This window comes from Trichechus manatus, unplaced genomic scaffold (genome assembly GCF_000243295.1).
Source record: "Trichechus manatus latirostris isolate Lorelei unplaced genomic scaffold, TriManLat1.0 scaffold00004, whole genome shotgun sequence".
NCBI lineage: Eukaryota > Metazoa > Chordata > Mammalia > Sirenia > Trichechidae > Trichechus > Trichechus manatus.
The window spans coordinates 20,940,569-20,953,318 of record NW_004443940.1 but is presented as its reverse complement, the minus strand read 5'-3'; the positions used below and the strand labels follow the sequence as shown (position 1 = coordinate 20,953,318).

The window sequence follows — 12,750 nt, the reverse complement described above, 5'->3', positions numbered from 1 at the left end:
TTGACATGTCATGGGGTTGTTAACCAATGTCATAAAACAATACGTGTACTGACTGTTTAATGAGAAACTATTTGTTCTGTAAACCTTCACCTAAAGTGCAATAAAAGCAAACAAATAAAAAGGAAAGTTAAACACATACAGCACAAGTTTATAAAGCACCAACAGCGCCACCCACCAATGCAATTCCGAGGGCCATTTAAGTGATGACAAAGATCTCACTAGAGCCTTTTCATAGTAATGCTCACATTTTTTATCTTTTTTTTTTGTTCGTCTCACACACTTTGAAAAAACAGCAAAATACATTTTTCCCTGAATATATTTTCTCTCTTTGTTCTAAAATCTTCTCCTGGAAACCTTACCATCCTATTTTAAAATCACAACATTAATTTCTGTAGAGTCTTCTCAGGCACCGTTGTCCTTGCCAAGATAGACAAAGGAACATATGTTTGCTGGGTAGGATGGGGGAAGAGAGAGGAACCATTTACTGCTCTAGAGAGTCCTGATGAAGCTTCTCTTCCCCTTTCTTTCTCTTCCCTGGGCTACATATGTAAGGCTATCTCCATCTCTCAGTGTACCTCCATCCGTCTAAGAAAAACAATGACTACCTAGCAATCCTCTTCTATCAAAAGTACTTAGGCCCTATATTTAAAAATTGAAAAAAAACAGACTCATCAACTCAGTTATTCACAAACCATTTATCTCTATTTTACTCAGAAACACAATGTAAAAATTTCCCCTTTTCCTCCAAAGGTATAATTTCCTCTTTCCTCAAAACTCAAAGATAGGTACCACCTTTGTAATATTTGATACTCTAGCTGGTATGCTGGTAATGAATGTACTTGCTTTTGCCCACATTCTCCAGGTTTTTTCCCTATTTTTCTGGCTACACATTCTTAGTCTCCTTCTTGGGCTCCTCTTCCTCCAGGTCCCCGTTTAAATCTTTGTATTCGTTAGGGTTCTGTCTCATTAGCCATTCTCCTTTGTTAATATCCATTCTCACAGCTTACTCCCCAAACCTTGCCCTGAACACAGATCATTCTTTTGAACTCCAGACTAACCGCCTAATGAACATCTCTGTTGGGATGAACTTCTGGCCCTCACACTTAACATGTCCCTAACCGAACTCCTCCTTCACTAAACTTCATGTCCCCTGACCAAAGGAATGGCACCACCATTTTCCATTTGCTTAAGCCAGATACTGAGAGTCTTCCTAACTCTCCAAATCCAATTATTTATCAAGCTCTGTAGACAGCACCTCAATAATTCTCAAATACACTCACCTCCTGCCAGCCTCGCTACGACTACCCTGGTTCAGATATCAGTATTTTTCAAACTCTTAAAATTGCCATCTACAGTGTGAAATTATTTACATTATGATCCAATATCCATACATATATAACTGAAATAAATTTAATGAGTAATCCTACCCTTACGATGTGTGACACGTTGTGGTATTTCCTATCCATTCCATCACATCAGATTCACTGAATGGAGTTCACATTCTCTAACCTGCAGTTTGGAAACTACTGGTCTTCATTACTTCAGTGGCTCTTTGCCTACCTGGCTTCCTTTCCCCAACCACTGTGCAGTCAGAATTTTCTTTCAAACACAGATCTGGTTACATCACGGCCTTGCTTAAAATAAAAGCTTCCAATGATTTCCCCAATGCCCTCAGGATAAAGTCTTCATTTTTTCCTGATTTGGCCTTCAGTTACCACTGTGGCCTAATCTGTTTCTCTTTCCCTGGGAATGATCTATTCCAATCATACAGATCTTGCTATCCCTAACTCTTGCTTCTGGGCTTTTGCATATGCCTTTCTTTCTTCCTAGGAGGCCCTGTCCTTCCTCTCCTCTGTACTTGGGTAACTCCTTCTTCTCCTCAGGATATCAGCCAGGTTTACTTCTTCAAGAAGATTTTCCTGCCCTCCCCAACGGTGAGTTAGGTATTCTCCAACACATTCTTGTATCCTTCGCTTATTAATACTGTGGAACATTTATGTTTACTCATTTGTCTCCTGCATCAGTCTGTAAACTCCTTCAAGACAGGTATTGTCTTTAATTGTCATAGCCAAACACTTGGCACCGGACAAGCAGTGAGCTCTCAATAAATACTCGAGGGTAGGGACTCTGACTCAATCATGCATCTTTTGCAGCAAACAGTACAGCACCTTGCACAAAGTAGGCATTTAATGCATAACTATGAAACAGAATGGATTAAAGTCAGTATTTAGAAACATTGGCAAAAGAAGAAATAATATGAAATCTAAATTCCAATATTTTTGCCACATATTAAATTTGACAGAAGAGGGCAAAGAAGCTATATTATAGTTTTGTAATTTATGTTCATTCATTCTCTAAATAAATATCAAATATTAATTTAACAATGGTAAACAGTATATATAGACTCTGGGTTAAAATTCTGGATCTATCACTTACTAGTTGCGGACCATTGGCAAGTTTCTTAACTGCTCTCTGCCTCAGTTTCCTCATCTGTAAATGGGGACTTTGGGAGAAGGGTGAGTAAATTAAGTATGATGTGTAAACCACATAGCCCATCTGAAACCTAGCACACACTATGTGTTAATAAATGCCAGCTATCATGATCAGGGAGACCTGGTGGTACAGTGGCTAAGAGCTCAGCTGCTAACCAAAAGGTCGGCAGTTCGAATCCACCAGATGCTCCCTGGAAACCCCATGGGGCAGTTCTACCAAAATCGACTAGATGGCAACCGGTTGGAAGTATACTGTATCTTAGATCCTATGCGCAAAAGTAAAGGTTATCTTCCTACTTAAAAACTCCTGTGGTCAAGTCGATTCCGACTCATACTGACCCTGTAGGACAGAGAAGAACTGCCCCATTGGGGTTTCCAAGGCTTTAAATCTTTATGGAAGCAGACTGCCACATCCTTCTCCTGTGGAGTGGCTGGTGGGTTAGAATCACTGACCTTCCGGTTAGCAACTGAGCCCTGTAACCACTGTGCCACCAGGGCTCCTTCCCAGATAAACAGATGCCATTTATTTGTTGCTTGTTAACCGTATTAAAGTGTAAGGCTAAAGAAGCCCAGAACAAAAACATTCTATCCCTGGCCAAGTTAGAAAATAAAAATCTAATTGTATACAAGTTTCTCAGTTGGCAGAGAAATTAACTTGAATTCCTTTTGATAAACTGAAAGTGTAAATAGTCAAAGCAAAAACATGTAGAACTATTATTTTATTAGAAAGCATGGTTCTCAATATATCAGGAATTCTAATTTGACTAGTACAAAAGCAAATACATATGCTTTAAATAACATATTTATGGAATTTTAGTTTTTTAATACGAGCAATTTTAAAACATACATATTCAATGAAATCCTAGCAGGCAGTACTAGTTAAAATGACCTGGCAATAATCTTAAGAATGGAATGCATGCCTGGAATGTAGTTAAAAAAAAAATTAAGTTAAAATCTAATCAATTTTATTAGACCCTGTCTACAGAAGAACTGAGAGAAGAGAAGGTAAATCATCGACCTGGAATGGAAGCTCAAAGAATCAGAAATTGTAGTGTTTATCTAGCACTCTAAGGAGGTGTCACCAGCAGTGAAGGCTGGGTTGTAGAAGAAAGAAGCAGAAAAAAGGGGCTCAGGGGAGAGAGGAGGAGAAGGAAAAGAGTGGGTCAGAGAAAGAGAGGAGAGTAGAAAGGGGAGAGAGAGAAAGAGTCAAATATCAGCTGAAGGGGTACTCTACTGGGACAGAGATGACGCACTGGGCCTCTTCTGCCTCTGCTCTGATTCCTAGTGTACCAAGTAACCTCCAGATCTAAACAGTTTGTGAAATGGTCTTATTTCACCTTTGATAAAGTGCACGGGCATTCTGACTTTGTTCTCTTTCAGGATTGTCTTAGCTATTTGTGGCCTTTGGCATTTCCATATACATTTTAAAATCAGCTTTCTAATTTTGAATCGTCTCATTGGAATTGTACTGGATCTGCAGATCAGTGATAAAGTACGTGAGCTCTCCAGGCAATAAAAGATATTGTGAGTAAACAGATGCCAAATGGATGCATTATAATATAGAAAAACTCCTGTGATTTTGTTATTGTCTATCACTTCTCCCATGACTAAACACTCAAAATGCCCTAAGACAAAGTCAAATATTTAGAGCACCACACCTTAGACACATTGAATTTTAAGTTATATACCAAAATTAATATTTTCTCCAAAATTTACCATTTTGATTTATTAAATTTAAGCTGCTCGCATACTGAGCTCCCAAAATCTGCCCTCTGTGAAATCACATGTCCTTTATAATGTTAAAAGATGAAGCTCTTACTCTTTCTTAAGGTCTTCTGAATTGTCTTTAATGACCACTTATAGTGTACATTCTTGATGCTAATAAAGGATGATAAGCAATCAACTAATGTCCTTCAGTGTATATTTTTGCCTCTTTTTTATAAGATTTCTTCTCAGACTCTAGAAAACTATCTGCTATTAGGATGTACTGAATAAAGTTAATTTTTATGGGAGTTGTTTTTACTGTACAGAATAGAAATATAATACTAAATACAAACATATTATAAAACTAATACAATTAACCAATACGATTTGAAAATTATGATACAAAAAAAAAAAAGATTACCTATTGATGCAAAGAAAATGATAGCCAGAAAATCACGAATAGGTTCAATATAAGACATAATCTCTTCAGTAACCATGTGGCCTTGAGAAGAGATCAGTGCTCCAGCCAAGAAACAGCCCAGCTCCATGGAAACATCTAACAGCTCTGTGATCTGAGAAAAAGTGGAAGGATTACACTTTATACCATAAATACATAAAACCAAAAAAACCCATTGCTGTCTAGTTGATTCCAACTCATAGAGACCCTACAGGACAGAGTGGAACTGCCCCATAGGGTTTCCAAGGAGCAGCTGGTGGATTCGAACTGCCAACTTTTTGGTTAAGCAGCCAAGCTCTTAACCACTGTACCAGCAGGGCTATCTTTTTTATCAACATCTTCAATTTTAAGTTAAGATTTACATCCACAGACATCTTTTTAGGTCTAGCAAAACTATCACAATAAAAACAATGCAAAAAATCTAGAAAATAAAAAAAATTGATAAAATGTTATGCAAACTATGAAGTCCCTAATAGAGGCTTCTGTTGGATGATCTGAGAGATGACAAGTGGCAGCTAACAGTAGTTGAAGTAACCATACAGGAAAGAAAAAAATAATAATTTTACATATTTGAAATAATCGTTCATGTAGATTACTATGAGATTTCTGAATGAGAATATTTCCTAAAATTTTAAATGTCGGTAATATATACTTTTTACCCTTGAATCAATGAACAGCCTGATTGTGGCATTAAAAAATGTAGAAGAAACCATTCCCATCACCAACCTCAAACCACTTAAAGAAAGTAGACATGGGTTTTAGATGATGTGAAACCAGAGAGAAGCATCAATAAATCTAGAAATTACTAACTTTAATAACTTAACTATGTCAACTAGATTAGACAGAATGAATAGGCACAATTTATTAGGGTTTTAACTACGATTAATGACTTGACTCATAGCAATCCTACAGGACAGGGCAGAACTGACCCATAGGGTTTCCAAGGAACAGCTGGTGGATTTCGAACTGCTGACCTTTTGGTTAGCAGCCGAACGCTTAACCACTGCGCCACCAGGGCTCCAGGGTTTAAACTATAGTTTGTTAAATGCAAGGCTTAAGACAGACTTCTTGATGGGACACTACCGATGCAAAACAACTTGAAAGAAGTAGGTTTTTTTTATTTCGAGAAAATAAAACTATAGAAGATAGCAACAACAGACAGAGATAAAGTGAACTTTTAAAAAGATACCATTTATAACAGCACCAAAAAAAATCAAACACCTAGGAACAAATTTAACAAAAGAAGTGCACAATCTCTACACTAAATGCTATAAAACACTGCTGAGAAATATTAAAGAAGACCTAAATAAACAGAATGATACGTCACATTCACGGATTTGAAAGCTCAGTATCACCAAGATGTCAATTCTCCCTCAGCTGATCTACAGATTCCTTGAAACTTCAATAAACTTTTTTGTGTATGAAAATTGACAAACTGAACCTAGAAATTTATATGGAAATGGGAAAGACCATGAATGGCCAAGACAATCCTGGCAGAGAAGAACAACATTGGGCACTTATACTACCAGATGTCAAGCTATGGTGTAGTACAAGAATCAGTAAATAGACCAAGGAAACAAAATGGAGAGTTCAGAAACAAACATGCACATATGTGGCTACTTGATTTTTGATAAGGTGACATTTTTGATAAGTTACAGTGGGGTAAAGAGGTTTTTTCAACAAATCATGCCAGAAAATGCATACAAAAATATATCTTTGTTCACCTCATATTATACACTAAAATCATTTCCAGATGGATTGTAAATCTAAATAAGAAAAGTAAAACAATCAAGTTCCTAGACGATAACACACAACATCTTCATGACCCAGAAGTAGTCAAAGATCTTTTAAATAGAATATAAAAAGTGCTGACCAAAAGGAAAACAATTGATAACTGGACTACACTAATATTAAGAACTTCTGTTCATCTAAAATGCCATTGAGAAGACTGAAAAGGCAAATCATAAACTGGAAGATATTAGCAAAAATATATCTGAAAAGGAGTGAATTACTAATGCATGCTACATGGATGAACCTTGAAAACATGCTAACTGAAAGAAATCAGACACAAAAAAAGACCACGTTGTATGATTCCATTTATATGAAATGTCCAGAAAAGGCAAATCCACGGAGACAGAATGTAGATTTGGAGTTATTAGTGGTTGGGTCGGGAGAAGAAACTGGAAGATATGGAGTTTCATTTGGTGTTGTTAGGTGCCATTGAGTCGGTTCTGACTCATAGCAACCCCACGTATTCTAGCTACCAGTCCTTTGTTGGATATGTAGTTTGTGAATATTTTCTCCAGCTCTGTAGCTTTTCTTTTCATCCTGTTTACAAGGGCTTTCACAGATTAAAAGTTTTTAATTTTGATGAAATTCAATGTATCAGTTTTTCTTCTTAGGATCGTGCTTTTGGTGTGAAGTCTAAGAACCCTTTACTTAGTCCTTGATCCCAAAGATTCTCTCTTAAGTTTTTTCTAAAAGTTTTATGGTTTTACATTTTAGTCTGTGATCCATTTTAATTTTTATATAAGTTGTAAGACACAGATCCAGGTTCCTTTTTTTTTTAAATATATCTGTGGATGGCCAACTGCTTCAGCACCATTTGTTGAAAAGGCTAGTCTTTCTCCACTGAACTGTTTTTGCACCTTTGCAAAAAATCAGTTGGGCATATTTATGCAGGTAAGTCTATTTCTGGGTTCTCTGTTCCATTGATAAATGTATCTATTTCTCCAAAAATACCACACAGTCATGATTACAGTATTGACATCTTTACTATTTTGAGTCTTTCAATCCATAAATGTTATGTTTTCTCATATATTTACGTCTTCTTTCTTTCATCAGCATTGTATAGTTCTCAGCATAAAAGTCCTGTGCATGTTTTACAAAATTTACACCTAAGTTTTTTAGTTTTGTTTTTTTAAGTAACTGTATATGGACATCATGTCTGGAAAAGTAGCAGGTCAGTGAAAATGAGGGAAATCCTCAATAAGACGGATCGACACAATAGCTGCAACAATGGTCTCAAACATGCTAACAATCCTGAGGATGGTGCAGTCCATTTTATTGATTCTTTTCAAAGAACCAGCTCTCTGTTTGATTTTCTCTATTATTTCTATGTTTTTTATTTCACTGATTCTGCTCTTATTATTTCCTTCCTTCTGGTTGCTGTGGGTTTATTTTGTTCTTTTTTATCTCCTAGGCTCTTAAGGAGCTCAGATTATTGATTTGAGGCTTTTCCTTCTTCCTAAAGTATGCACTTAGTGCCATAAAATGTCCTCTCACATTGATGTAGCATTTGTCTCACGACTTTTGATATATAGTATTTTCATTTTCTTTTAGTTCAATTTTTTAAAAATTTCCCTTTAGACTTCCTGGATTATTTAGACATGTATTGTTTAGTTTCCCAATGTTTGGAGATTTTCCTGTTATCTGTTACTGATTTCTAGTTTAATTCCACTGTAGTCAGAGAATACACTTTGTATGATTTCAATTCTTTCAATACTGTTGAGGTTTGTTTAATGGCCCATGATATGGTTTACAGTAAATGTGTCAAGGTCACTTGAAAAAAAAAACATGTATTCTGCTGTTGTTTGGTCTGAATGTTCTATAAATGTCTATTTGATCTTGTTGGTTGATGATGTTATTGAGTTCTTCTATATCCTTACTGATTTTCTGCCTAGTTGTTCTATTAACTGTTGAGGAAGGGGTGCTTAAGTCTCTAATTAAAGCTGTGGATTTATCTATTCTCCTTCTGGTTCTATCAGTTTTTGCTTCATATATTTTGCAGCTCTGTTTTTTGGTGCATACACACTTACAAATTCTATGACTTCTTGATAGTCTGACCATTTTGTTGTTATATAATACCCTTTTCTGTCTCTGGAAATTTTCTCTGTAACAATGTCTACTTTATCTGATGTTAACATAAATACATTTCCTTTCATTTGATTAATGTCTGCAAGATAAATTGTTTTTCATCCTTTTACTTTCAACCTGCCTACATCATCATATTTAAAGTGAGTTTCTTATACATATTATATAGTTGGATCATCTGTGTATTTTTTATCATGGTAAAATATATGTAGCATAAAAATTTGCCATTTTAACCATTTCTAGGTGTACAATTCAGTGACATTAATTACTTTCACAATGTTGTTTATCCATCAAACTATGGATCATGTTTTTTAATCCCATATGCCAATTTCTATCTCTTAATTGGTATATTTGGAAATTTACATTTAATGTAATTATTGATATGTTAGGGCTTAAGTTTGATATTTTATTTTTTGTTCTCTGTTTTCTTTTTCCTATGGGTTACCTGAACATTTTCTAGAGTTCCATTTTGATTTATCTATAGTGCTTGAGTATATTTCTTTGTACAGCTTTATTGGTTGCTGTAGGCACTACATTAAATATATGTAGTTTAGAATAGTCTACTGGTGCCATCATTTTAGCAGTTCAAGAGAAGTACAGAAACCTTTTCTTCCTTTATGTCCCTCTACACTCTTCTGTTTATAATATAATTGTCTTAAATATTTTCTCTACATAATTTTAGAACCATATCAGGTAGTGGCATAATTTCTTGCTTCAACTGTCAAACATAATTTAGAAAACTCAAGTAGAGCAGAAACCTTAATGTATTTTTCCATATTTTTGTTTGTCATGTTCCTTCTTCCATCCTGATATTCAAAGTTCTTTCTTTTATTGCTTTTGTTCTGTTTAGACAAATTCTTAGTTTTCCTTCATCAGAGAATGTCCTGACTTCTTGTTTATTCGTTAAGTATATGTTTATTGGGTTTAGAAATTCTGGATTGACAGTTCTTTTCTTTCAGCACTTAAAAAATATTCTGCCCCTCCTTTCTGGTATTGATTATTTTTGATGATAAATCTGCTGTCATTAGTATTGTTTTTCCCCTTAGGAAGGTGTCAGGGTTTTTTTTCTTCCTTTTTTTTAAACACATTTTGAATATTTTTTCTTTAGTTTCCAGAAGTTTAATTATGATGCATCTCGGTATGTACATTTTTTGATTTATCCTGTTTGGTGTTCACTTAGCTTTCTAAATCCGTAGATACATGTCTCTTGTCAATTTTAGGAAGTTTTCAGCCATTATTTCTTTGAGTACTTTTTTAGTCCCACTCTCTCCTCTGTTTCTAGGACTCTTATGACAAGAATGTTAGATCTTCTGTTATAGTCTCATAGGCCCCTAAGGCTATGTCAATTTTTTTTTCCCCAATCTATTTTCTCTTGTTGTTCAGATTGGGCAACTTCTATTGTTCTATCTTCCAATTCACCAGTTCTTTCCTCCATCCTTCCCATTCTGCTGTTGAGCACACCCAATGAGCTTTTTTCTTTTTTTTCTGTTACTCTATTTTTTCAGTTCTGAACTTTTCATTTGGTCCTTCTTTATATCTGCTATTTATTTGCTGAGATTTTCTAGTTCATCTCCCCTCCCCCTCTGGCCGACCTCAGGCTCTTGAGCCCAAGGTTTTAATCACTGTATTTCACTCTCTTGCAACATAAAAAATAAATGAAACAAAAACAAAATTTGTTTCCCCTCCTTCTCATCCCTTCCAAATGTCACACTTCATCTTCTCTTTTCTGTAATCCAACAAATACATATATATTTTTTACAGCTTTGTTATTGTTGTTATTAGGTGCCACTGAGTCGATTTCTACTCACAGCAACCCCATGCAACAGAGTAGAACTGTTCCATAGGGTTTTCTAGGCTTTCATTTTTACAGGAGTTCTCTAGGTCTTTCTCCTTCAGAGCTGCCGGGTGGGTTTGAACTCCCAACTTTTTTGGTTAGCAGTCAGGTACTTAACTGCTGCATGACCGAGGCTCCTTTTCACAGCTTTAATAAAGTATAATTGGTGTCCAATAAATTGTGCATATTTGAAGTATACAATTTGATGAGTTTTGACAAATACATCTATGAAACCGTCACCACAATCAAGAAAATGAACATATCCATCTCCCCTCAGACTATCCTTATGTTCCTTACTACTCCTGTCTCCAGGTAAACACTGATCTATCTGCTTTTTGTCCCTATAGATTGGTTTGCCTTTTCTAGAATTTTATATAAAAGGAACTGTACAGTATGTATACTGTTAAGCTTGACTCTTACACTCAGCATAATTATTTTGAGATTTATCCACGTTGTAGTATGCATCACTGTTTTGTTCCTTTTTATAATGGAGTATATGTGTATACAAAAATTTGTTTATCCATTAACCCATGGATGGATATTTGGGTTGTTTCTAGTTTGGGGCTATTAAAAAACAGCTACGATGAACATTTGTATACAAGTCTTTGTATGAACATATGCTTTTATTTCTCCAGGGTAAATTCCCAGGAGTGAAATGGCTGGATCATATGATGTGCTAGTAAACTGACTCTCTGGAAAATATAAAAGTCCTGATTTATATCACTTGCTGATTTCCCTGGTGTAAATATTTCTTCTATAGCTGATTTCAAGCTAACAATGGTTTAATAATGGGTTTGCAATTTTTCTGAAAATTTAACAATTGGCTCTTGTGAGATTTTCTACTTCTTTATTGAGACTTTCTGTTTTTTCATTTGTGTAAAGAGATTTCATAATTGCTCCAAGGATCATTTTTACGGCTGCCTTAAAATTCTTGTCAGATAATTCTAACATGTGTCATCTTGGTGTTTGCATCTGTTGCTAGATTTTTTTCTCATTGAAGTTGAGATCTTATCATTTCTTGCTATGATGAGAAATTTTGATTGACACCTGAACATTTCTGCATTCTGTTATGAGATTCTGGATCTTATTTAAACTTTTTGTTTAAGCTAGCTTTCTCTAACACTGCTCTGGCAAGGAAAAGTGGAACATCACCTTGTTAATGTGGAGGAAGAAGTCCAGGTTCATCATTTCACCTGTTAACACTCAAGGAGGATGCATGTGTGACTCTCCATGTGGTCAGAATTGGTACTGTGGGGCATGAGGAGGGTGGAAGGCAGAGCTCCTTATTGACTGGCAAGGTTGAAAGTCCTGGCTCCTTACCTGGACTTCTCTGACACCACTCTGGCAGGGGTGCTGGGGTGAGTTGTACGGCCTGGTAAGGGTGCAAATCTATGCTTCCCACTTGGTCTTTGCTGGCATAGGTGGGGTCACCATCTTCTCAGTGTTGTTTGGCTGGAGTAGAGGGATTACTGTCTGAAAGTATTGTCTTTCTAGACTTCCCCTTTCCTGGTCCTTTGGCCAGAGTGAGTAGGGTTTTGTTGGCAGCTTTTTTTGTCTGCACCTGTTGGTGTTTCTGGGTTGCTGGCTTCTTCAGCTCCACATTTGTGATACATGAGTCAAAAAAGAAAAGCCAGAGAACTCACCTGTGTCATTCCTCAGGCCCTGAGTTCCTTAGTCAGTCTGTTTTCTTTTCTTCACCTTTCAGAGTTTTCTTATATTAGTTTTATATATAATTTCCAGGACTTTTAGGGGGTTTTAGTTGTAGTTAGTGGACAGATTAGAAAAAAAAATAAGTCTATTCCATCTTCCTGGAAGCAAAAGTATGTTAATTTACTTTCAGATAGGTCCAACTTTTTTAAAGCTCATCATTTCTGAGTTAATAAAATTAAGGAATATTCAGAAATAAAAATGTTTAGGAAAACAATTTGGAAATAGCTTACCGCTACTTTTCAGCATACAATCATTTTTGCTTTTGTGAAATTATGAGTGTTGCTGCATTATCAATATCAATAATTTAAGCTATTTTAAAAACTACAAGGAGATACCATCTCACCCTGGCATTACTGGCACAAATCAAAAACACTGGAAATAACAAATGCTGGAGAGACTGCGGGGAGATTGGAACTCTTATGCACTGCTGGTGGGAATGCAAAATGATACAACCATTCTGGAAAATGATATGGTGCTTCCTTACAAAGATAGAAATAGAAATACCATATGATACAGCAATCCCACTCCTAGGAATATATCCTAGAGAAATAAGAGCTGCCGCACGGATAGACATATGCACACCCATATTCACTGCACCACCGTTCATAACAGCAAAAAGACGGAAACAACCTAGATGCCCATCAACAGATGAATGGATAAACAAACTATGGTACACACAC

The 12,750-nt window shown here is 35.9% G+C and overlaps 1 protein-coding gene across 11 annotated transcripts in view; it reads right to left on the bottom strand.

The window, feature by feature from the left end:
- Positions 1-12,750, bottom strand: part of TFDP1 (transcription factor Dp-1) — a 266,300-nt gene that overhangs the window by 197,314 nt on the left and 56,236 nt on the right. For 10 of the 11 annotated variants that reach the window (XR_002824493.1, XR_002824491.1, XR_002824492.1 and 7 more), the window contains one exon: positions 4,618-4,768. Coding sequence is in view for 5 of the 11 variants with exons in the window: in XM_023733479.1 (XP_023589247.1) it covers positions 4,618-4,768 (151 nt within the window). In the remaining 6 variants the exon portion in view is untranslated. Of the gene's footprint in view, positions 1-2,421; positions 2,504-4,617; positions 4,769-12,750 lie in introns of those variants that run through there. The other variant, XM_023733502.1, reaches the window with a different exon arrangement.